This window comes from Drosophila biarmipes, chromosome 3L, assembly GCF_025231255.1.
Source record: "Drosophila biarmipes strain raj3 chromosome 3L, RU_DBia_V1.1, whole genome shotgun sequence".
NCBI classification, from domain to species: Eukaryota; Metazoa; Arthropoda; class Insecta; order Diptera; family Drosophilidae; genus Drosophila; species Drosophila biarmipes.
The window spans coordinates 17,893,198-17,916,707 of record NC_066613.1 but is presented as its reverse complement, the minus strand read 5'-3'; the positions used below and the strand labels follow the sequence as shown (position 1 = coordinate 17,916,707).

General features: G+C 52.1%; 5 protein-coding genes across 8 annotated transcripts in view; 1 reads left to right on the top strand and 4 right to left on the bottom strand.

Moving 5' to 3' along the window:
- Positions 1-117: 117 nt before the first annotated feature.
- Positions 118-1,242, bottom strand: LOC108035579 (brain protein I3). Its single transcript, XM_017111249.2, has 2 exons — positions 1,029-1,242; positions 118-977 (listed from the first exon to the last, which is right to left on the bottom strand). The coding sequence occupies exons 1-2, from the start codon at positions 1,093-1,095 to the stop codon at positions 676-678; spliced, it is 369 nt and encodes a 122-aa protein (XP_016966738.1). The 5' UTR covers positions 1,096-1,242; the 3' UTR covers positions 118-675.
- An 86-nt stretch (positions 1,243-1,328) lies between these two features.
- Positions 1,329-3,696, bottom strand: LOC108035577 (ribosome biogenesis protein SPATA5L1). The gene is made up of 3 exons (XM_017111248.2): positions 2,827-3,696; positions 1,966-2,766; positions 1,329-1,906 (listed from the first exon to the last, which is right to left on the bottom strand). The coding sequence occupies exons 1-3, from the start codon at positions 3,680-3,682 to the stop codon at positions 1,410-1,412; spliced, it is 2,154 nt and encodes a 717-aa protein (XP_016966737.1). The 5' UTR covers positions 3,683-3,696; the 3' UTR covers positions 1,329-1,409.
- A 308-nt stretch (positions 3,697-4,004) lies between these two features.
- LOC108035413 (YTH domain-containing protein 1) lies at positions 4,005-7,891 on the top strand. Its single transcript, XM_017111035.3, has 3 exons — positions 4,005-4,159; positions 4,335-5,237; positions 5,474-7,891. The coding sequence occupies exons 1-3, from the start codon at positions 4,144-4,146 to the stop codon at positions 6,718-6,720; spliced, it is 2,166 nt and encodes a 721-aa protein (XP_016966524.1). The 5' UTR covers positions 4,005-4,143; the 3' UTR covers positions 6,721-7,891.
- Positions 7,892-8,379: 488 nt separating this feature from the next.
- On the bottom strand, positions 8,380-8,760 carry LOC108034555 (drosomycin). The gene has a single exon (XM_017109483.3). It carries the CDS (start codon positions 8,680-8,682, stop codon positions 8,470-8,472), a length of 213 nt encoding a protein of 70 aa, XP_016964972.1. The 5' UTR covers positions 8,683-8,760; the 3' UTR covers positions 8,380-8,469.
- A 1,425-nt stretch (positions 8,761-10,185) lies between these two features.
- The window catches only part of LOC108034820 (spectrin beta chain, non-erythrocytic 5), a 32,994-nt gene continuing 19,669 nt past the window's right edge, over positions 10,186-23,510 (bottom strand). The window contains exons 9-16 of one of the 4 annotated variants that reach the window (XM_017109901.3): positions 20,512-23,485; positions 20,311-20,450; positions 18,635-20,245; positions 12,676-18,574; positions 12,280-12,613; positions 12,104-12,214; positions 11,393-11,968; positions 10,186-10,822 (exon numbers count right to left, since the gene is read on the bottom strand). In XM_017109901.3, coding sequence (XP_016965390.1) covers positions 10,566-10,822; positions 11,393-11,968; positions 12,104-12,214; positions 12,280-12,613; positions 12,676-18,574; positions 18,635-20,245; positions 20,311-20,450; positions 20,512-23,485 — 11,902 coding nt within the window. In that variant the 3' untranslated portion in view covers positions 10,186-10,565. The remainder of the gene's footprint in view (positions 10,823-11,392; positions 11,969-12,103; positions 12,215-12,279; positions 12,614-12,675; positions 18,575-18,634; positions 20,246-20,310; positions 20,451-20,511; positions 23,486-23,510) is intronic. The other 3 variants (XM_050886623.1, XM_050886624.1, XM_050886625.1) reach the window with 3 other exon arrangements.

Below are 23,510 nucleotides of genomic sequence, written 5' to 3'. Positions count from 1 at the left end.
AATTTAACGGAAGCGCGCCTCGACGACGCTTGCAATACACAATATATAGATACAGTAGTCATCCAGAACTTTCACGGGTGCAGCTTTCCCCGATATGTTCTATCTTTGCAAGTCAAATACTTTTATATGTGGGATGTCTTACCCATAACTTTTATTTTATATTCGATTAAATCTTGCCGAGCATCATTTTTAAAAAAATATCGTTGTTTCTGATTGGTGTGTAAAACTTATGATAGTTAAAATCAATTTCGCTTCTTCTTAAAGAACCATTTCTTATGTTACAACAATAAAAGTTTATAAAATTACATTTTGGTGTTTGGGCTAGGCATATTGTACTGTACATGACCATTCTCTTTATAAGCAATCGCCGGACAGTGACTGGAAATCGGGGGCACTCGCAAAACCGCCATTAATAGTATTTACACATAACATTTAATGATTTGTGAGCTAACGATTAACAATAATAAAAGTATTGGAGCTTTGTGATATCGAAGAAACAGTCCTAACAAGGAATTGTAACTGGTGCCGACCCCGAAGTGAGGTGATTTTTATGGAAAATCCACTAGAGAAGACCGTTCTGGAGCTGGAGCACAGCTCTTCTCCCATGATTGCTGATGAAGACCACACCGAAAGCCAAGTGGGATGTATTTTTGGATGATTTCTGGGGAATCCCCTCTAGAAAACCGTTCCGCAGTTAGTACAGCGCTTCTCGCGCATGGCCAAGCAGCAGAGGATGCCCAGGGGGAAAAAGAAGATGGCGCAGCACACGCCGAGGGCGGAGAATGTATCCTCCAGGTAGCCAATGCGGCAGGCAGGGCAGCCTCCAATGACAATGATCTCCCTGGGCATGGCGACCGGAGCGGGCTGGATCACCACGCTGACCGGCGTCGTCTCGAATGCTCCGTAGGTGGGCACGTGCATGTTGGGGGGCGGAGCACTAGGTGCCCCTTGGTGCACGCCCGCTATCAACCGGGAATCTGGAAAAAGACAGGCTTAAATGAGGCGTCTTTGGAGTACTCAATGCCCACCTTGCGAGGGACTGTTCATGACTTCTTCGTAGGTCGGCGGCGCAGCGTCTTTGCGGGTATCTGCCATTGTTGCCGGAAAGCTTTTTTCCCGTGACTCACTGCCTCTATGTTTTCGCGATGGTCTAGGCTTTTTTACTACGCTTAATTGTGTTAACTTTTTCTGTTTTTCTTTGTTTTGCTGTTGCACGGAGTTATCGCTGCATCAGCTGACAGCGATAGCTGCTATCGATAAGTCAAGATGGGCGCGAAAATCTTACTACCATTTAAAATTTGAACTTTTTTGTAAGTAAAGAAGTCGGCTTTAACAGTTTAAAAACTTATTTGTTTAAAAAAATGTTACAAAATAACAGATACTACTTCAGTTTCAGCTGAAAAATTCGTTTACAAAAACCTATAAGCAAACTTATAGTAGCCATCTATTTGACTTTGTGTGAGCGATGATTTCTGCTTGGCCAGGACCTTCTCAAAGTCCTGGAGCTCAATTTCAGTGGCCTCAAAGTCGCGCTGAAAGGCCTCAATTGCCGCCTCGTTGCAGAGATTACACAGATCAGCTCCGGAATAGCGATCAGTGCGGGAGGCAATCTCCTCCAGCACCACATTCTGATGGAAAGGCATGCGTTGAGCGTGAAGCTTCAGTAGCGCCAGGCGGGAGTCCGCATCCGGGGCCGGCACATGGATGAGCTTGTCGAAGCGCCCGGGTCGCAGCAGGGCATCATCAATCATATCCGGACGGTTGGTGGCAGCCACCACGAGTATGTGCTGCTGACTGCCACCGCCCACAATGCCATCCATTTCGGTGAGCAGTGTGGAGAGAATCCTTAGCTGAACTTGACCACCACCGCCGCCACTTGAGACCGTCCTTCTGCCAACCAGTGAATCTGTGAAATGTAAGTAATTATTGCTAGGATCACATTTATAAGAATCTTCCATGACTTACCAATCTCGTCCAGGAAAATCAAGCAAGGTGCATTTTTCCGCGCTGTGTCAAATAATCTGGAAATGAATCGTTCAGCGCATCCCACGTAGGGCGAGTAAACCTCCGCCGCTGAGGTGGCAATAAAGGTCATGTCAGCCTCTTTGGCCAGGCACTTGGCAATGGTGGTCTTGGCACACCCGGGAGGCCCATAGAGCAGCACGCCCTTCGGCAGACTCAATCCGAATCGGGCAAAGGCAGCACTCTGCCTTAGACCCGCTAGAACAGAGACTTGCAAGGTGCGTTTCAGCGTTTCCATTCCTCCTATACTCTCGAACCCAGCTGTCATTTTGGACACCCGTACATCCGTGGATCGCGAGGCACTCGGTTGAGTTCGGAGCAGCGACTGGCGGAAGATTCGATCCACGTTTGAGTCATCTGTGGTCAGCAGTTCCTGTTGCACTCGGCGCATGAGGAGAACTAGATCCGCCATCACAAAGCCCTGTGTATTTTTGGCTATGTGATCCAGTAAGGTCTCTGTGAGCTTCAGCTCATGTACTTGGCAGAGGTCCTCTACGAGTCGTTTGCGTTGTTCCTCGGTGGGCATCTCGATGGACACCTCGCGCACAAAACGCCTGCGCGCGTGTTCATGTAGGGAGTCTGGGGCTCCCGAGGTGGCCACACAAACAGTGCCCTGAGGCAGTGCGTCAATGAGCTTGTAGAGTTGCGCTGAAATGCGGAGGGAATTGCCGGAGTTTTTCGCATCAGCGACACTCGATGAGGGGCACAGCAGCTCCAGATCCTCGATCAGTATCACAATGGGCACTAAAAATAGATAAAACTTGTATGATCTTCAAAAATCTATAGAATACATTCAAAACCTACATAGAGGTTGCAGTTGCTCCTTAAAAGTTTCAGCAGCCTGGAAGATTCTTCTCAGCTCCTCTTCAGTTTCGCCTGGGTAGGAGCGCAGCACCTGGCTGGCTGTGATATAGAAGCAGTTGCAGTTATGGCGGCGCAGGAACTCGCCCAGGAGGCGACTCTTTCCACAACCCACAGGTCCCACAACTAACGCAGTCGTAGGGAATCTGTGCGAAAAACCACTCCGAGAGGCTTCCAACAATTGCTCCAAGTCCTCCATGGGCGGCTCGAAGCTGTAAGGCAGGTACTTTGATGTGGAAACCAAAGGATAGGGCATCCCCAGTCGGGTGTCCACCAAGAGCAGTTCAGCATCTCGGGATATTTCAAAACATTCGTCAGCAGCAACTCCAGGGGCGTCAATTATCTCCACACTGGCGATCCCCAATTGGGCTAGACGTCTGTGCTGCACGGAGCATCGTTTGGTCAGCTTAAGGTGGCGCAGGAACACCCGCACATCGTCCTCCAGATCCCCCAGAGAAACCTGAGGGCGGTGGAGCAGCTCCTGGGTGACTGTAACAACGCAGGGAACCCTTGCCAGGCAAGAGACCAGTTTCAGTGGCTCTAGCAGCAGCAAACGCTGATTGGTGGGGGAGAATTGCGACGAGGAGGTTACCATGCCATCCAAGAAGCAACAAGTTTCACTGCCGGCACGCGGAGTAACCCAACAAACTGCGTAGTTGCCATCGGAAAGGTGGCAGCGGTACCAACCAGTTCCTGGAGGATCCTCGGCCGCGGGAACATAACATCTCTGCGGCTCCAGATCGCTGTCGTCGAGCAGGGAAAGCGGAAAAGCCGGAAAATCCAACTGGTTCTGGTGCATTTTGTTTACCTCGCTTCGAGTGCAACGATAACTTTATCGATAACAACATTGCCGGGCACTGGGATGCTTGGTAGTTAAATCTGGCTATTTTTAAATTTGCGTAATAAATTTACTTTAAGTAAGCCACGTGTAATAATTTGTATTATTTTATTATTAATTAATAAATATTAAGACCAAACATATCATTAAACGATAAAGACAAATTACTGGCTACCAAGACCTAGCTACATCTAGCTACTTCCTAGCTGCCGCTCATCTGAATCTGCCTATCGATAACACCGCGATATGCCGCTTGCAGAACATATAGTCGCACTCTTCTGACGCCATCGACAATTCGTCGCCGCTGACGCAGAATTTGTGTGTAAAACCTTGTAAAGTTTGTGTGATTTCGCGTTCCAAACCCGAACTATTGCGGTGGAAAGTGGATAGGAAGTGGCGCTAAACCGGTGTCCACCCAATTAATGCCGAGATCAGCCAGTGAGTGTTGATTTGGCCGGGCTTTGGCGACCGCATCTCACCTTGCCGATCGATCGGCGTTTTTTCTCTATATTTTTCTTGCTTTGTGTATGTGCGTCTGTGTGCGTGGGTGCTCCATTCATCTGCGGCACTCCGATTTCCGATTGGCGATTTGCGATTACCGATTGCGGAGCAGGTAAACAAACGCTGCCGATGCGCGAGATGGCGGACTTGGACGCAGTGCACCTGGGCCTGGACGAGAACGAGGCGGACATTGCCGAGGAGCTGCAGGACTTCGAGTTCAACACACGGAGCGAGGCGTCGGAGTCGAACGGCGGCGACTCCTCGGACTCGGAGCCCAGTATCAGCTCGGTGAGCACTGCCACATCCTCGCTGGTGGGCAGCAGCAAGCGGAAGACCAAGAAGCTGAACAAGGAAAGCCCCCAGCCCACGGTGGCTGCCAAGTCCTCAAAGTCCTCCTCCTCCAAGAACAAGGGCAAACGGGAGCCCACGCCCGAGGATCTGAACGGTGGCAAGAAGAAGAAGCGCACGGGCAGCGAGTCGAAGAAAACCTCTTCCTCTGAGTCCTCTGAAAAAGTTAAGGCCAAATCTCCGCCTGCCGAAGAGCGCCAGCCGGCGGCGAAGAAGTCGCGCACCAAGAAAGCCACCAATGTGAACGATTCGGGTGGCCACAAGAGCGATGCTAGCGAGGCCGAGGACGAGAAACCAGCTCTTCCAGCTCTCGAGTCCGACAGCGAGTCCTCCGACTCGGATTCGGGCACCCAGCACAAGAGGAACGGGGGCAATGGTGGCGGCAATGGCCGTGGTAAGCCCAATTCCAAGAGCTCCACGCCGGAAAAGGATTCGGGCGGCGTTGGTCCGCAGTCACATGCACAGAAGGGCTACGACTACATGACCAAGCTGAACTATCTGTTCCGGGACACGCGCTTCTTCCTCATCAAGTCCAACAACAGCGACAACGTCCAGCTGTCCAAGACCAAGAGCGTGTGGGCCACGCTGCCGCAGAACGACGCCAATCTTAACCAGGCCTTCAAGGAGGCCAGAAATGTGCTGCTCATCTTCTCGGTGAACGAGAGTGGTAGGTTACAGTTTGGGTTGCCTAGTGGTTTTGGGTGAAGCTAGCTCTCTTTGGTGAGGAAGTCTGTTTATTTCATATTTTATGTTTCTCATTTCAATATATATGTTTGTTAAATAGTTATGTCTTTAATCTCTAATCTTTAGAAATGTGTACTACAGTTTATGTTAATACTCGTTAGATATAGAAACACACTCAAGTCCAACACAAGCATTATTGCAATCTGGCTTTCCCCACAGGTAAATTTGCAGGCTTTGCCCGAATGGCGGCTCCCTCCCGGCGAGACATTCCCCAGGTGGCCTGGGTACTGCCGCCCAGTATTTCGCCCAAGGCACTGGGCGGCGTCATCGAGCTTGACTGGATCTGCCGCAAAGAGCTGTCCTTCAACGCCACCCTGCATCTGCACAACACCTGGAACGAGGGCAAGCCGGTGAAGATCGGTCGCGACGGCCAGGAGATTGAGCCCAAGATCGGCGGCGAACTGTGCCGTCTCTTCCCGGAGGACGAGCAAATCGAACTCACGCCGATACTCAAGAAATCCAAGGAGACGGCTCGAGTAATGCGGGAGAAGGGCATCCATGTGATCTACAAGCCGCCCAGAAGTCTCTCCTCGCGTGGCCACGGCGGCGGAGGAGGCCGCGGCGGAGGCAGGGGTGCCAGTCACGACCAGCTGGGTCCGATGCGTCACAAGAGGAGCTACCACGGACCACCACACCATCGCCCGTACCGTCACCATCATGGCATGGGCCTGCCACCGGGCGGTGGCTTTAAGAGAAGCGGCTCTCCCTACCGCCAGATGGGCAGTGGAGCAGGAGCACCACCCGGTGGTCCCGGCGACATGGCCATGCCGTCGTGGGAGCGCTACATGTCCTCCGCAGCAGCTGCTGAAGCCTATGTGGCGGACTACATGCGCAACATGCACGGCCAACTGCCGCCGTTGCCCTTCGTTCCTCCCTTCGCCCAGCTGCCGATGCCAGGAGCTGGGGCCGGAGCAGCGGGTGCCCTGCCACCGGGAGCAGCTGCCATGTACGAGCAGCTGCCGCCGCCGGTGCGGTACTACGATGGACCGGGTGCACCACCACTGCCGGATTATCCGCCTCCACAGCGACCACCGCCACCGGGCTTCGATAAGGCGCCGAGCTACGAGGAGTTTGCCGCCTGGAAAAACGCTGGCCTGCCCACAGTGCCACCGCCAGGCTTTCCCGTGTACGGCGGAGCAGCCAATGGGGGTAGCAATGGAGCTGGCGGGGCAGCTGCAGCCCAGGCGGCTGCTGGCGGAAGCATGGGAGTCGGAGGAGGCGGCGGATCCGGCGGCGGGATGGGTGGACCCGGTGGCTATCGGAATCGAGACGGCAACAACGGCTCCGCGGGCGCTCGTCGGCGAGAGTACGGGAATCGCAGCGGTGGATCTTCGCGGGATTCGCGACCGTTTCGCGAGCGTGGCGGTGGCGGCGGCCAGCGAAGCTATCGGGACAACAGGCGCTAGGCCGCATCGAGATCGGGCTCCTGGCCTCGCTAGAATCGGAAAGTGTAATCCTAATCCTCTCGCGTGTGAAAATTCAAAGATAAATATTGAATGCGTTACGGTGTAAGCGAAAAGTTGATATGATAAAACCGAAACCAATCCTAGACCTACGAAAAGCGGCTATCGTCTAGAGTCGATACAACTCTCTGTCCCCCCTTTCTCTCTGTCCCGCTCACCAAACACCCCCCACCACCCACACTAAGATTTAAACAAACTTACGACTTAAGCAAATTTCAAAACAGCAGAGATCTTAATGCTAATTAAATATTTTAAACCACAAGAAGAAAATACAAAATGAAAGAGAGAAAATGTGAACTTTATTTACCCAAAACCAAAAGCGAAAACCTAAAGAGCGAGAGAAAGAGACCTTAAAGAGACGCCCAACAACAACAACCACAACCAACAACAATACCATGAACGAACTTAAGTTAACATGAGAGCAGTGATCAAACAGTGATGTGTGTATCGTGTGTGCCGAACCCCACAAAGCCCCCATTCTCCACCCACAACCCCCTAAAGTTCCAAAAACGAGAGTTGGACACAACAAAAGCAAGCTGAAAATCGAAGGGGTTCCAGCTAGTTTGCCCCAGAAAGACTTTCAAAGACCCCAATGGAGCCCAGCTCCCAATGGGGACTGTGATAGTAATAGTCACTGCTACCAAACTTCAAGGTCGAGGGTCCGTCGTTTCGATCCGATGCCCGCTTCCTTATACGTAGTATTAAACTAATGCAATCATTTTTAACACTTACATGTCTTGCCGACAGAAGACCATTAAGATATCCCAGTAACAGACACACATCCGCCTACATTTTGGCCGCAGACCCTGCGGCCCCTTAGCATTCCGAACCGTAGCAATCCGAACTGTTTGACCCACCAGATGGTCACCATTCCCCATCGTTTCCACTCAGAGACTGCCACATCTTCAGCTCAGACCGCCGACAAACACCCAAACACATTCCCGGACAGACCTAGGGAGTTTGCTCTGTTTCCTTGCAGGATCGGAACCCCACGCTTGGGAACCCGGACGGAGTTGGAAACCCTTTACGTGTTCAGAAGAAAGCCGGAGAGAGACCCGTAGAAAGACTGATGGCAAATAAAAACTCGAGCTGATTACAAATATAATAACACGGTGTACTTTATTGCGGTGTCATCGTAAACCTAAGGTTGGAAAAGGGTTTGGGCAATTTGAAAGCTGTCTTCCTCACAGATAAGTGTTTTTATTCCTTAGTAGGTGCATACCTAACATTTTTGTTACTATTTATTTGCAAATCTTTTAATGACTACCGACTTTAGGTAATTGTTAACTTAGTTTATCCACTCACCTGCCGGAAACAGGTGATTCTCTTTAAACAATAGTAATGGACGACTTCTTCGAACTTGGTTCACTTAATGAGCTTATTTTATCCGTGTAACTATTGACGAGAAAAATACGCCTGACCTCGACAACAATCAAAGGCATATGCAGGTCCGGGATGTGTTTGCCACGAAATGTTCAACTAAGGTTGGGTTCGTATCTGAAACCCAATTTTCTTAAAAGTGAGGACATTACTTATTAAAATAGAAAATATCAAAAGTACTCTTTTTTATAACTGCCGTTTCTGAGAGATTTCAAAAATATCTTTATAATGTACATTATTTTTTATTGGATATTAGTCATTTGTAGCGCTTTTCAGATTATAAAGTATATAGAATTTTCAGGAATTGGCGTCTCAACATCCTTCGCACCAGCACTTCAGACTGGGGCTGCAGTGTCCACTGACGCGTCCTTCCTCCTTGCAAACTCGCCTGCAAGTCTCATTGTCCCAGACGGCGCAAGGACCCTTGTACTTTCCGGAAAGGCAGTCGGCTTCGGCCTGGTTGGCTCCCAGGACCACCAGCATCAGGACAGCGAAGAGGGCGAACAAGTACTTGATTTGCATCATGTTGGAAGATGAAGTTCTCAGAGAGCACTTGGTGGATGGTTCCTTGTTGAGATGTCAGCGACTTGTGGCTGGGAAGAATCACAGAGGAGCTTATATAGCGCATCTCAGTGCCGAACACTCGTCTCCTCCCGAAGCGTGCTCGGTTTTCACGAAATGGATAATCTCGTGGTGAGACATGTGCAGTCACTTCTGAAAGCGTTCCTCAGGGAATCCACCTATACGCTTCTTATAGAGATAACACTTTCAAACGTATCCAGATACGATTTATTGCTGAGAGCCTCATCAGCATTTGCACAACAAACTTTGTTCACTATGAGATGCGCCCTACGCATTGAATACCAAGTTCATCTGGTTGCCCCAGATAACAAGGGACTTGGGTTAAACCCCAGTCTAAATAAGCGACGAGGAAAGCATAGCAATACGAGTGCAAAGAGTCAGAGGCGCTGATTAATTGAATCAATCTTGAAAAGTCCCCGTGAAAACGCACAGAGACAATGTGTATCTCAATTTGGTCAGAACTAGATTCTAGAGGTCGGGATTCCGGGTCCAAGCAGAAGAGCTTAGTAATTTAACAAAACTAGCGAAATCTTTTTATCCTTTTTTAATTATTCTTTAATTAACAAGGGGTGCTGTTATTTCTTATATTATTGGGCAAATTTTCATATTAAAAAAGCTGTTTTAATAAAAGGTTGCTTTAGACTTCTTGAGAATTAAGTTGCTCACCTGTTAAGAAAATTGTTCAATGCCGTGTTGCACATGATAAGAATGCAAAGGGTCAGAAGAGGTTTCGTAATTGCATGTGAAATTCCCTGGTTAATCTTTAATTTGATGAAAAAACCCAAGTTGAAACAAAAGAAACAAGAAATTGATAAGGGGCTACATATTGCAAAATTAATTTCGTAGAATATATTGAAAATGTACCCCGTAAACAAAAGCCAGATTACGAACTCACAATTAATTTTTAGCAATCAATTATTTAAAAAAAAAAATATTTTTATAACTTTGTTATTTAAATTATGTACAAATTGAACGCCCTTAAAAAAACAAATCAATCCATTATATTCAGATATATTTAGTGACGATTTTTGTCTAGCTATTCATGCCCACTTTTTCTTAGCATACTTTGAGGCTCATTTATAAAATATATAATATTTTATTTTCAAATGTTCTTAACAGTTATTGTTTTTATTTGGTTTTGTTTTTAAGTTGGCAATTTACTTTGGCTCGTAAGTAAGTCCATGTAAATTACACGTGAATATAAATCCCCGAAAAGTGGATGTAAATTACACGTGTAATTGTAAAAACTTTCAGTGTTGCGGGAGAGACGTGGAGAGAGAAGCGGTTCTAACCGTTTCGCAACATGCTGCGCAACATGTTTTAACCGTTCTAAGTGAATTACTACAAAATTATGAATAAAAAAAATAATCAATCATATATTTTCCAAGCAATAACTTACCAACCAATTACCAATTTGAGTTACATTTGAAATTATACACCTTTGCCTTGTTTTCACAATATGTATAGTATTTATTGTTTAAGGTTTTTGTTTTACGAAAATTAAATTTAATCATACAACGAACAAACTTACAAATACATTTTATAATGCAATTAAAACATTGACTTTATATATATATAATATTTTGTTATACTTTCATTTGTCGCTTTAGCTTTAAGTAGACACGTTAAATTTCTCAACTTTTCCATTTCTTGTTTTGTTTAGTGGTTGATTTTGTTTTTTAAATTTGTTTGCCCACGGCGAATACAAATAAAGTAATTATGGTGTTTATAAAAAATACAAAAACAATTCGGCCTGGTTGATCTGGTTGTTGATACGGCGGTGGCTGCTCCTCCAAATTGTCGGGAAGTTGAATGTAGTAGGGGTCTCACTGTGGCGGGACTTGACTCGACCGGCGCTTGTCCTTGTCCTTCTCCTTCTCCTTGTCGCCCTTGCGCCCGAAGATGCGGAACATGCCGCTGCGGCGCTCCTCCTTGGTCCCCTTGCTGCCCTTCACCCCGGACACGGAGGAGATGGACTGGGCCTCACTTTCGCTGGAGCTCTCCGCGGAGACGCGCGAGAAGCTGATGGAGTCGGGCTGCAGGGACACGGGGCGGTTGCTCTCGAAGCGGGAGGTTCCCCAACCTGGTGGGATATAGTAACAGGGTTAGTGGTTGGAAATCTTTAGGTTATCAAAACAACATGCCAATGAAGAGTGTAGGGAGTGTAAGGTAAAGTGAGATTAAGAGGTTGGACAGGCAAAAAGATATTGTCTTAGCCTAATTATTGTATGTATATTACATAAATATGAAATATAAGAAGAGAACTTAAAACTAAATATGCAGTCAAAACTCTATAACTCGAAGGAACATTTGCAAATTTAAATCTTAAATTGGAAATTTTTTAACATTTTACAAATATTAGAAGTCCCATAAATCGACGCCTTATTCGAGTTACAGATAGTTAGGTCGGGGAAATAGGCATATAGTTCATAAAAACCCATAGAAATACTTTGCAAACTCGTGCGCAGATAGGACCGGCGGGTTATCTTCACCGGCTTGAAGGTCGAGGAAGCTATTCCACAAAAGGCATGCATTCAGAATAAAGAGAGAAATAGATATAGGATCAGCCGCAACCGTAGCAACGTGCACTAAGACTAGGAACCGATAATAATATACAGATTGTTAGGATTAGGATTAATGAGGTTCGTCTAACCACCGAGTCCGATTCCGATTGTATCGTTATTGTTATTCAGATGCAGACCCATATAGCTTGGATTACTGATGGCATGGCTAGGCTCGCCGGAGCCCCCGGTTGATGATGACTTGGTCGATGAGGTGGGCGATGAGGTTAGATGCCACACCGTGCGACTGCTCGAGGTCACTTGGTGTGTGGTGGTTGAGGTGGTGATCGTGGTCGTTGAGGAGTTTCCGCCTCCTAGCTTCACATTACCGTTGCCATTGCTGCTGGCCCCGCTGCTCGAGTAGTTGACGTTGCTCCTCTTGGGACTGCTGTTGCTGCTAGTGCCTCCGTTACTGCTGTGCGCCTCCATCTCGATGAACTTCCTCGTGGAGTCGATCCGGCCCGAGGGAATCCTCTGCTGCTGCTGCCTCGCCGGGCTGTTATTGTTATAGTAATCCGGCTGATGCTGCTGACTCGCCGCCGCATTGAAGGCGTTAATCCTCTGCTGAACCTGCGCCTGATGCTGACTCTGATGGGAATGGGAATGCTGGGGATGCTGATGCTGGCCACCCACCGGTGGCATCGTCGTTGGCAATGGCGGCGGATTATCTAATACACACGGCATTGTTGGCACGTTGTTGGAGGACAATTTGTACAATGTGAGTGGAATAATATGTAGGTGGTGTATGGACAGAGACACAAATGGCTAGGGGATATGGCAACTACCCAGTTCTAAGGACTCACCCGATTGTCTGGCCTCGCTGTTGCGTGCCAGCACCGCGTTGTCATCCTTGCTGCTTCCATTCTGCTGGACTCCGGTCAAGCCGGCGGGCAATGTGGCGGATTGTTGCAGGTCTGTAGGTAATTACCAGGTGATAAGTTAATCATAGAAATACATTTTCATTTTGAATGGTCCCTACCATTACTGGAACTTTGGCGATTGCGCATCACAACTAGATTCTCCTGGCTCTGGCGATGGCTGGCCACTGGTGGCGCTCCTCTGGGCGGGATCGGTGGCTTCTGGTCGAATCCGGCGGTGGGTGAACTGGGCGAACTGGGCTGGGATTGCTGCTGTTGTTGCTGCTGCTGCTGCTGCATCTGTCGCTGCAGGAAGGCCATTTGGGGCGTGGCAGTGCCGTCCAAGACTTGGCCTCCACTGGTGCGGCGCTGGGAATCGGGCGAGGAGTTGCGTGAGCTGACTGGCGACTCCACGCTGCTGGTCACCTTGATGTCCGGCGAACTGCTCGACTGTTGCTACAAGGACACATAAAATAAAGTATTAATTTTTATCTTTTGTAGGCCATATCCCATCTTACCTTTATGGACTCGTCGTAGCTGAGCAGCTGCATGTTCGGCGGCAGACTAGCGTGGAAGGATATCTTGCGGACCCAGTCGTTCAGGATGTCCAGCGAGGGAGCCTCGAAGAGGAACTCCGATCCGTCGGGCAGTTTTAGCCGGAAGACGTACTTCTTCTTGGTGTAGTCCTCCGCCCGCTCGCACTTGGCACCCAGGATGTTAACTGGGGCAGTGGCTGTCTTCTGTTGCAGGAAGTCGTTCTCGTCCTTGAAGAAGCACACCAACTGGCCACAGAGCACAGTGTGGAACTGCTTCCACGAGCGCACTGGAGCCTTCTTGCCGCCGGATTGCAAGCCATGCTTGCGCTCCAGACTGCCCTGAATCTCAACGGGCGGCAGGTCGAATCCCTCGCCCTTCTGGTTCTTCCTAAAGGACTGGGCGCGCCTCCTGGTGGTGAACGATGGCGTGCGCTTGGCCTGCTTGGGCTGCACCTTCATGCTTTCCGCCCGCTTCACATTGGCATCGGCGGATCCGCGACGCAATCGGTCACCAAACATTCCGCTGGAGCTGCTCTTCTGGAGCGCCAAGTGCTCGTTCTCATCCCCGAATGGAGGCCTCAACTGGACCTGACCCAAGGCCGGCGACTGTGACCCACTTGTCTGGGCCGGAGTGACCATGGGCGAGGAGAAGATCGGGGTCTTCTCCTGCGACGCCGCGTTCTGGCGATGCTCGTGCTGCTTTTCCGCTCGTCTCCTCTCATCCGCTAGGCGTTGGAGCTCTCTCTGCTTCAGCTGCTCCAGGCGTTCTTTCTCCAGACGTTCCTTCTCCTGCAGCTTGCTGATCTTCTCCTGCTCCAGCTGGTGACGGAAGAGCTGCTCCAGCAGCGTTATCCGCTTGATGGCCTGGAACTTCTCCTCTTGGGCGGCCACAGTCTTTTCAAAGTCCTCGTGACGGCGCAGGAGATCCTCCACCTGGGGTATGGAATCTCCCAGTTTGGCGTCCTTGAGCTGAGGCTCGCGACTGCTGATCCATTGCTCCAGAATCTCGGCGTCCTTCAAGAACAGCTGGGTGTCCAGGTTGAGTTCGTAGATCTCGCGACGCTTGCGGAGAGTATGCTTCAGGAGTTCGTGGCGCGCTTGCAGGACCTTGATCTTGTCCTCCACTTCGTGGGCCAAGAAGTGCTTCTCCTTAATCAACTGCTGACCATTAGCGGCGAACTTGGCAAAGGTCTCGTCCCTGGCACGGATCTCAGTGTCGTGATCCTTAGTACTGGCCAAGAGGAGCTCGGCTCCCGCCACACTGGTGGCCAACTCGGGGGCCGTGATCTTGGCCAGCATCTCGTTGATCCAGGCAATCAGATCACGGTACTCATCGAAGTAGGACTGCAGCTGCTCCGCTTGGCTGAGCTTATTCTTTCTGGCTGCAGTCTTCTCTTTCAGATCCGTCCAGGCCTCCACTGTCTCATCCCGTTTGACTTCAATGTGTTCCTTGGCATCAGGGTAGATCTCGCCCAGTTTAACAGCCTCTGCAAGGACGGAGTCAACCTGGCCCTGGATGCCAACCAGTTCGGACTCGAACACCTGGTGCTTCCTGCCCAAGGCCTGAATGCTCTCCAAATCCTGACCATAATCCTCGGAAATGAGCGAGGCATCCTTCTCGTTGATCAGCTGTATGGTCTCATCGGCCACGCGATCGTAGACGTGCACCTGCTTAGCTCCAGCCAGGGCATCCTGGCGAGCGTGCACCAGATCCTTGAGCTCCTCCCACAACTGCTTGGTCTCGTCTCGCTTCGCCTTAATGGAGCTCCTGTATGGGTTGTTTTCCTGGATGAGGCGATCGCCCCGTTCCAGGCAAGCCTCAACCCTCGCCTCGTTGGCATTCAAGTTGGAAACGAAGGATTCAAAGGCCAGGATGAGCTGTTCCACGTGCTCCACATCCTCGCCGTAATCCTCACTGGCGGTAACGGCCATCTGGTCGCCCACCCACTCGTGCAACTCCTCCGTTTCGCGCAGGTACTCAAACAGCTTCTTGCACTCGCCAAGCCTCAACTCCCGTTCCTTGGCCAAACGAAGCAGATCCTCGTATTGCTGACCCACTTCGCCATTCTTCTCGGCAATGTTAGCGCTATCAAAGTGATTCCTCTCAATTAAGCCAGTGGCCAACTTGGCCACCTTCTCGATCGATGGCTTGAAGGCCGTGAGTTCCCTCTGCAGGACTTCCAGTTTCTTCTGGTGACCCTGAACGGAGACCTCATCCCGGCCGTAATCGCTGCTGGCCAAAACGGGACGCTTCTCCCGCATCCAGGCATCTGCCTCGTTGGCCTCCACATAGAAGAGCTGGCTCTCCACGGCGTCCAGAAGACGCAGGCGCCGAATGGCAGCCAGATCCCTCAACTGGACCAGCTGTTTCTGGAGCAACTCCGACTTGTATTGCAACTGCTCGCTGGCAAAGTGATTGTCGCGGATCATCTGCTGACCCCTTTGGAGAAGGGCCTGAATCAAAGGTTCCTGCGAGGTGAGCTCCGCCTCCAGAGAGTTGTGCTTCTTTTGGAGGCCTTGAACTGACAGGAGACTGGTGCCCAGATCCTGGGATCCAGCCACCAGCTGCTTCTCCGCCAGCCATTGGAGTTCATCCTCGGCGTCCCTCAAGAATTGCTGCAAGCTCAGAGAATCCTCTAGGTTCTCCCTACGAATGCCCAAGGGTTCGTGGAGGGTATTGTATCTGCGAATGCTGACAGTGGCTCTCTCGTGGATTTCGTGGCGCAGGAAGTGATCCGCCTGGAAGAACTGCTCATCCTTCTGCTTTAGCTGCTCGGCCAGTTCGCCATGGTGGGCCACATCCGCCTCCAGACGTTCGTGCTTCTTCAGCAAGTTACTGACAGCGGCCAAATCCTTGCCATAATCTTCGCTGCTCAACTGCAGCTCCACCTCGTCCATCCAGTTGTTGAACTCATCCAAACTGCGGTTGAAGGCCAGAGCATCGTAGGCCTGCTGGAGCTTATCCTTCTTGGTCTGGGAAGCTGCCTTCAGCTTGAGCCAATCTCCTTCGAGCAGCTGCACCTGTTGGGCAATCTCGTCCTTGGCAAAGTGCTCGCCACGGATGAGGCGCTCACCCTCATGGATAACAGACTGGACGCGAGGAGAGTTGCTCAACAACTCGGCATCGAAGGCAGCGTGCTTTTGGATCTTGCTCTGCAGATTGCTTGGTTCCCGGTAGTTCTCATCCAGGGCCACCTGGAGCTTCTGCACCAGCCAGCGATCGATCTCGTAGAGACTGCGCAGGAACTCCTGCAGTTGGAGAGACTGTGTCAGCCGTTGCTTTCTCTCCTCCGACAGATCCAGCAGTTTCTGCTTCCTCCTCAGGATGTAGGCCAGTTTCTCGCGGATCAAATCCGCATCCTTGGGCTCTCCCTCCAGTATGCTATTGGCGAACTTCTGCAGGGTGTCCACGTGGTCGGCATGAAGCAGCTTCTCAAACTCATCGTGCTTCTTCAGAAGTCTTTCCACAGCTGTGTAGGAGTCACCCAGATCGTCGTTGTTGAGGAAGGCCTCCTTGTTGGCCAACCAGATCTCCACTTGCTCCACTTGGGCCTTGAACAGCTGCAGCTGATGGGCTTCCGTGAGATCCCTGGCCCTCTCGCTCCAGGCGTCGTTCAGGGTTTGATGAAGTTCCTCCAGGACAAGCAGATATCTGCGCACATTTTCCGGTTGCTGCTGTTGCGGTCTGGTGGAGAGCTGATCACCTTGCTGCTTCAATCCAGCGAAGGCCTCCTCCCTGCCCTCGATCTCCACCTTGCGTTCCTGGTGCAATTCCAACTGGGTCTCGCAGTCGTTGATCGTGGATGGCGCCTGGGTGTTGTTCATCTTCTTGATCATATCGTTGACCCACAGTTCCAGTTCCTTTACATCGGACACAAACTTGTGAGCCAAATAGGCTTCGTTCAGAATGCTCTGCCTCTTGACGGACAGGGCCTGCAGGTTGCCCCAGGACTTGTGCAGCTCCTCCAGTTTCCTCTCGATATGCTGGGCGCCACGTTCCGGATACTTTTTGATCAGGAAATCCGCTGCAGTTTCGTGCTGATCAATCTTTAGCTTAACGGCGGACATGTCCCTCTCTAGAGCCTCTTCCCTGCGGATAAGGGCCTCCACGGCGGCCAGATCTCGTCCTGTATCGGTGGAGCTCATGGCCAGAGACTTCTCAGCTATTCTCTCCGCCGTGTCATCCACATCGCGATTGAAGACATGGATCTCGTTGGCACCGCCCAGCAAGGCACGGTAGGCATTGAGTGCTCCTTGCAGCTGTCGCCAGTTGTAGTTGAAGTCCTTTCGTCTCTTGTCCACACTCTGGGTGTCCGCTGGGACTTGGGCCTGGTTGATGAGCTTGTCGGCCAGCTGATTGATGTGCTTCACCCGCTGATCGTCCACCCTCATATCGGAGTCAACATCATCCAGTTTCCTCATCAGAGCATTGCAGTGCTCCAAGTCGCGACCCGTGTCACTGGCCTGCACCATCATCTCCTTGTCGCGAATCCAGGCCTCGATCTTGTCCAGCTGGCTGTTGAACTCCAGGCTGTCCTGGGCCTCCTCCAGACCGCGACCACGCTGCTCCAGCTCCGCCAGTAATCCCTGCCAGGCTTGGAGTACTCTTTCGATGGCCAGCTTGATCTCCGGCGAGGATTCGTGCTGTTTGCTGAGAAGAATTACGCCGGTATCCTGAATCTCCTGAATGCGTCCCTGGTTAGCGGCCACCTCGGCCTGGAAGGCCTGGTGCTTTTGCAGCTTCTTGATTTTCTCGTCCAGGTTGGTCACCTCCGCATAGCTGGCGGCATCGGCCTCCAGCTTCTTCTGCTTCTCATTGATCCATGATTCTGCCTCGGCGCAATCTCTTACGAATTTGGCGTAGAGCAGGGCATCCTCCAGCTTGTAGCGACGCACAGCACACAGATCCTTGACCTTTTGGCGGCGGGCGAGGACTCCCTGGAGGATGGTCTGAATGTTAGCGCTGTCGTAGTGACGCTGCTCGATCAGCTTGCGACCGTGCTCCTGGAGCAGGGCCACCTTCTCCTCCTGCGTTTGTATCAAACGCTCGAACTCGTCGTGCTTCCTTATCTTGTTCTGCACATCCTCCACCGTCTGGCCAAAGTCGGAGCTGCTCAGGGCCGCCTGCTGGGAGCTGGACAGATTGTCAATCTGCTTGGCATCGCGCAGGAAGCAGAACAGATCGATCTTCTGCTCCAGCATGATCTTCTTCTTGTTCCAGGCTGCATGTAGCTTCTGGCGCTCATCTAACATGGCGGCACACTTCTCCTCCACATCGGCGGCGGCATAGTGTCCAGTCTGAACCATGGAATCACTCAGTTCGTTCAGGTATCGGAACTTATCCTCCCTGGCCTCGATCTCTCCATAAATGGCATCGTGTTGAATCTTCAGTGCTGTGGCTCCGGCAGCATCGCTCACGTGCTCCTCCGCCTGGAGGGCAGCACGCAGATTGGATGACCAGGACACTATATCCCTGACATCGGTGAGGAAGGTCTGCAGGTCCGAGCTGGCAGCCAGGCGATCTCCGCGAGCGGTGGAACGTTCCTTCAGGTCATTCCAGGCGGCCACCACCTTATCCTGTTGTTGGGCAATTGCAGCTGCGTTCGAAGGATACTTGGCTTGCAGGCGCACAGAATCCTCCACGAGGACCTGGAGTTGTGCCTCCAGGGCCACTAGATCGTTCTCGAAGCCCTCGTGCTTGCGCAGCAAGGCCAAAGCGGAGTTCAAATCTCTGCCCAGTTCTTGGGAAAGGGCGGCATTCTTGTCCTGGATGCGGAATAGAGCCTCTGCCACGTCCCGATGGAAGCGGTGGATTTCGCCAGCAGCATGAAGTTTCTGCTCGCGCTGGTTCAGCAGTTGCAGAAGGTTCTCCCAGGAAGTTCTACGGGTGGGAACAAAAACAATTAGCTTAGTCCTTCTTTATAAAATTTAGGGTACTCACCTTAGTTGCTCCTGTCGCTTCTCCACCTCATTGGCATACGGACTCTCCGAATCGATCAGCTTCTTGGCCAGCAGCTCACACTGATCCACTCGATCGGCTCCCACTTCCACGCGATGCTTCAGATCATCGAACTTGTTCTGCAGCAGCTGCAGATGCTCAAAGTCCTGGCCATAGTCCTCGGATGAGGCGGCCTGCTCCTGCTCCCGGATCCATTGCTCCACTTCGTCCGACTCAAGGAAGTACTCGTGCTTGTACAGGCTCTCCATGAGGCGACCTTGTCGCTGGGAGGCCAACTTGTGCAGCGATTTCAGCATCTTCTCGATCAGCTGCTGCTTGGCGGCCAGGACCTTGCTGTCCGGATGATTGGCGGCCACCATGGCGGCGCAGCTGTGGCCCATTTCGGTGACAATGCCCGAGTAGGTGTCCAGCTCCAGCTCGATGGTCTTGTGCTTGGTGAGCAACTTGGCCGCGGAATCGCGATCACGGCCATATTCCGTGGATCGCAGAGCATTGTTGCGCTCACCCAGCCAGGACTCGATCTCGCCGGCGTCGAACAGATACTGTTGGGCCTTCAGGGACATGTCCAGTTTGCGGGATCGCTCGCCACAATGGCGCTCCAGGTCCTGCCATGCCTGCTCCAGCTGCTGGCACAGGTTCTCCACCTGTTCCCGCTCCGGATGCTGTTGCGAGATCAGCGATTGACCCGCCAGCAAGGCCTTGTTGATCACCGGCTGGTGACCCTTGATTTCCGCCTCCAACTTCTTGTGCTTCTTGTGCAGGGACTGCGCCTGGTGCAGATTATGACCCAGTTCATTGGACTTGGCTGCCGGCAGGTGATCGTTGATCCACTGGAACTCAGAATCCAGTTCGAACACAAACTTGTGGTAGTTGAGGCTCTCCTCCAGCTTGGCCCTTCGGCGCTGAGTGGGATCACGCAGATCCTTGAATCGCTGCTGCAGCTCCTTGGTTCCAGCCTCAATGTTCTGGGCATTGAAGTGACCCTCGTGGGCCATGTCGTCGCCGGTAGACACCAGCTCCGCCACCTTCTGATCCCAGATGGTGATCTCCGACTCGAGGATCTGCTGCTTGTTGATCAGATCCTTGCAGCTGCGCAGATCGTTGCCCACATCTCCACTTCGCAGGGCAGCGTCCAACTCATCCACCTTCTTCTTGGCATCCTCGAGCGAGCGGTTGTGCTCTCGCTGGGATGCGGCCTGTTCCAGCTTGCGACCCTTGTCCTCGGACAGGGTGAGTAGATCCTTCCAGCGCTTGTTAAGATCGGCCACACGGGATTCCACCTCGGGCACTCGGTTTCCTGCCTGGACCAGGGCCTGTCCATCCTTGGTTACATTCCTCAGTTGACCCTCGTTGGCGCGGAGTTCACGCTCGAAGGCCTGGTGTTTTTGCAACTTGCGAGGGAGGTTACTGAGGTCCCGGTAGCTCTCGTCGCCTGCAATCCTGGTCTTGTCCTGGAGCCATACCTTGAGGTCATCAGCCTCGGCGGCGAACTTGTGGAAGTCCTTGGAAGCCTGCAGGAGACGCTTTCGCTCAAAGGCGCGATCCTTGACAGCTTTGCGCTTACCCAGAACCTGGTTGCGGCGATCTCCGATGCTGAACAAGTACAAAGATTGCTTAGGTTTTTGAAAATATTTAAATTTTGTACCAAAAACACTTACTATTTGGAATCGTAGTGATCGTTGGCAATCAGCTTGTCTGCATTGTCCGAAAAGCCCTTGAGGATCTTGTCCTGGGCCATCAGGCTCTTCTCAAAGTCCAGATGACGCTTCAGAATGGCCTCCACTTCATCCAGAGAAGACTGCCAAATGGTGAATTAATTAGTTTCCATAAAGAGTAAACCGAAAGCCACCAAAACTCACCCCCAGATTGTTGTACTCCAAGAACGCCTCGTGGCTCTTGGTGGTGGCATCGATCTTATCGGCCTCCCTGTTGAACATCTGCAGTTCGACGCACTGCAGCAACCACTTTTGCTTCTCGGCCCAGCCGCGATGTATGGCATCCTGCTCGGCCTTGAGGCGTTCGATCACGGCCACCGTCTCCGCCATGTGGGGTTTGCCGTCGGACAACTGCTTGCCCAACTGGATGACCTCCACGAACTCGGTGTCATGGGCACGGATATCGTCGCCCAGATCGTTGTGCTTCTTCAGCAGATTATTGGCCGTCTCCACATCTCGGGCAGACTCATCGGCGTTTAGTTGATCCTTGACTGAATCGATCCAGGCTAGGAGGACCTTGGCACTGTTGTTGAAGATCTGTTGGCCCACCTCGCTCTCAATGCGGTTGCGTAGGTCACTGCCACGCTGTTGGACCTGTTGCCACATGTCCTGGACTTCCTGTTGGCGGGCATTCACATTGTCCTTCTCCGCCGGATAGGCATTCTTTACCGAGTTGCCCAGGTAGGTGACCCGATTCACCTTATCCTCCACGGGAGCCAGTTCCCTCTCCAGGTTCTGATGGCGCCGCTGCAAGGCTTGAACTGTCCGGAGATCGGGTGTGATGACAGCGGTGTCCAGCTGCAGCATCTTTTCGCTCATCCAGACCTTGGCCTCGTCGCAGGTGCGGTTAAAAAGCTCCACGCTGGAGGCACCCTCCAGACTCTTCTCACGCTGGGCCTTGGCATTGTTAAGACGCTGCCAAATCTGATGGATCTGGCGCTGTCGGGCTATGATCTTGTCCAGCTGCGAGTGGCCCTGGCGACGGAAAGTGTCCACAGCGCCGTCGATCTCCTCGACCCTCTTCGAGGCCGCCGAGAGATCCGTGATGAACTTCTCGAACTTGCGTTTGGCATTGTCCACGCCCTCGCCCTCATCCGACTTGATCATTCGCTCCTTCTCCTTCATCCACTTCTCGAAGTCGTCGCATTCGCGATAGAAGCCAAATAGGTGAATGGAGTCCTCGAGGAGGGCATGGCGCTTCTGGGCCATCTCCTGCAACTCATCGTAGGTCTGGTTGATCCTCTGCTGACGCTTCTCCACGCTGTCGGCATTCTCGTTGATGCTCTGGGTGGAGGTTCTCCTCTGGACCAATGGCTTGGGTGCCACGCTGACGGGCTTAATCCTCTTGACGGGCACCACCTGGCGCACCAGAATGGTCTTCTTTACCTTCTGCAGGGACTTGACCTTTTCGGCCTTCGGCACAATGCAGGCCACTGGACGGGGCTCAACCTCCCGGACATAGTTAGCCGGCACGAATCCCTCCACGCCATTATCCTTACGCACACACCACCAGTCGTCGTTGGTCTTGGACTTGAGCAGCATCACCTCGCCCTTGTCCATCTTCATGCCCTGACCCTCGAAGGGAAACAGAGACTTGACATGGGGCAACAACTTCGTCTCGGTGACCTTCTTGTGCTCCAGCTTCTCCACCCACTCATCCTCCCAGACTTCCTTCGGTACCAGCCGAGTTTCGTTGACCCACTCCTCCTGCTCCACTTCGGGCAGTTCCGGTTCCACGGCGGAAAGTTCCAGCGTGCAAATGCCCGCCTTAATCAGCTTATCCGCCTGCTGGTTCAGATTGAGGATGTCTCCCGAGTAGGCATTCAGTTCACCCTGCAGATCGCGATGACGCTGGAGCAAAGCCTGAGCCGAGGGCTCATCACTGCCATAATCTCGTGAGTTGACCAGGGCCATCTTCTCGTTCAGCCAGGACTCGGCTTCATTGGCATCAGTGTAGAACTGGTAGGCCTCGGCCGCATCCTCCAACTGGCGGCGGCGCAGCTCCACTAAAGCCTCCAAAGCCTGCCAGTGCTCCGCCAGGGAATCGATCCTGCTCTGGATTTCCGAAGAGCGGGGGTGCTCCTCTCCAATCAGCCTCTTGCCCGCGTCGGACATCTGACCGGATTTGGGTTTCCTCGACTTGATTTCATCCTCCAGAGCCTTGTGTTTCTGCTGCAGGGAAAGAACGGCTCGCAGATCCTTGGCGGTGATGCCAGTTTTGCAGATGCGCTGCTTGTCCACCAGCCAGGATTCCTCGTTGTCGTAGTCCTCCATAAAGTGATGGAAATTCCGAGCCTCCTCCAGGCGAGCTCTTCTCGCCGCCGAACGCCGAAGGAGTTCCGAGTAGGCCTCCTCCAGATCCGCCAAGCGTTGGGCCAACAGAGCGGCGTCCTTGTGTTCGGAACTTTTGTAAGGCAGTGCCTGACGGTTGAAGCGCTTGAGGGTTTCTCCATAAGTGTTCACCTGCAGTTCCTGCAGTGAGTGGGCCTGCAGCAGTTCCTCCACTCCCAGGAGATGGGGACCCACATCCTCGGAGGCGAACTGTTGCTGCAGCTCTCGCACGGCCTCTGTAGTGCTGGCAATTTCGCGGAGCAAGTTCATCAGGTTGCTCATCTGGGAGAGGTTCAGTCGCTGGTTCTCCAGCAGCTCCAACAACTGGCGCCACTTGGCCATCACCTCCTGTTCCCGGCGACGCACTCGCTCCTTGCCATGGTAGTTCTCCCTGTCCAACTCCTCGGCCATGGCGGTCAGGTCATTGAATCGCTCCACACGCGCCAGAATATCAGCCGAGATGGCTTCGTGCTTCTTCAGCGTGGCATCCACCTGGCGCAGATAGCGCGGATCGGATAGCACTTGGATCATCTCCTTGAGATAACCCTCACGCAGCACCGACTTCTTCTCGAACTTGTAGTTCAGCTGCTCCAGTTTCTCCTGGCGCAGGAGTTCCTCCCGCAGAGCTACCTCGCGATGATGCTCGGCGTACTCCAGGATCTGCCAGGCCTTTTCGATGTCGTTGACCAGCTGGCCATCCTGGGGATTATAGGGCGGCTGATTCAGAGCCTTCAGCAGGGTGTTGATGGTGAAGTACAAGGCCTCGATCTCACTGCGCTCCTTGTATCTGTATGGGGCAGAAAAAAAGTGTT

Excerpts from the sequence above, each read along its gene's own strand:
- LOC108035577 (XM_017111248.2), bottom strand. The coding sequence starts at position 3,682 with ATGCACCAGAACCAGTTGGATTTTCCGGCTTTTCCGCTTTCCCTGCTC. Across the intron at positions 2,767-2,826 it reads GGAGCAACTGCAACCTCTAT|TGCCCATTGTGATACTGATC; the intron begins GTAGGTTTTGAA and ends ATCTATTTTTAG. Across the intron at positions 1,907-1,965 it reads GATTTTCCTGGACGAGATTG|ATTCACTGGTTGGCAGAAGG; the intron begins GTAAGTCATGGA and ends TACATTTCACAG.
- LOC108034555 (XM_017109483.3), bottom strand. The coding sequence starts at position 8,682 with ATGATGCAAATCAAGTACTTGTTCGCCCTCTTCGCTGTCCTGATGCTG.
- LOC108035579 (XM_017111249.2), bottom strand. The coding sequence starts at position 1,095 with ATGGCAGATACCCGCAAAGACGCTGCGCCGCCGACCTACGAAGAAGTC. Across the intron at positions 978-1,028 it reads CATGAACAGTCCCTCGCAAG|ATTCCCGGTTGATAGCGGGC; the intron begins GTGGGCATTGAG and ends GTCTTTTTCCAG.
- LOC108035413 (XM_017111035.3), top strand. Across the intron at positions 5,238-5,473 it reads CTTCTCGGTGAACGAGAGTG|GTAAATTTGCAGGCTTTGCC; the intron begins GTAGGTTACAGT and ends CTTTCCCCACAG.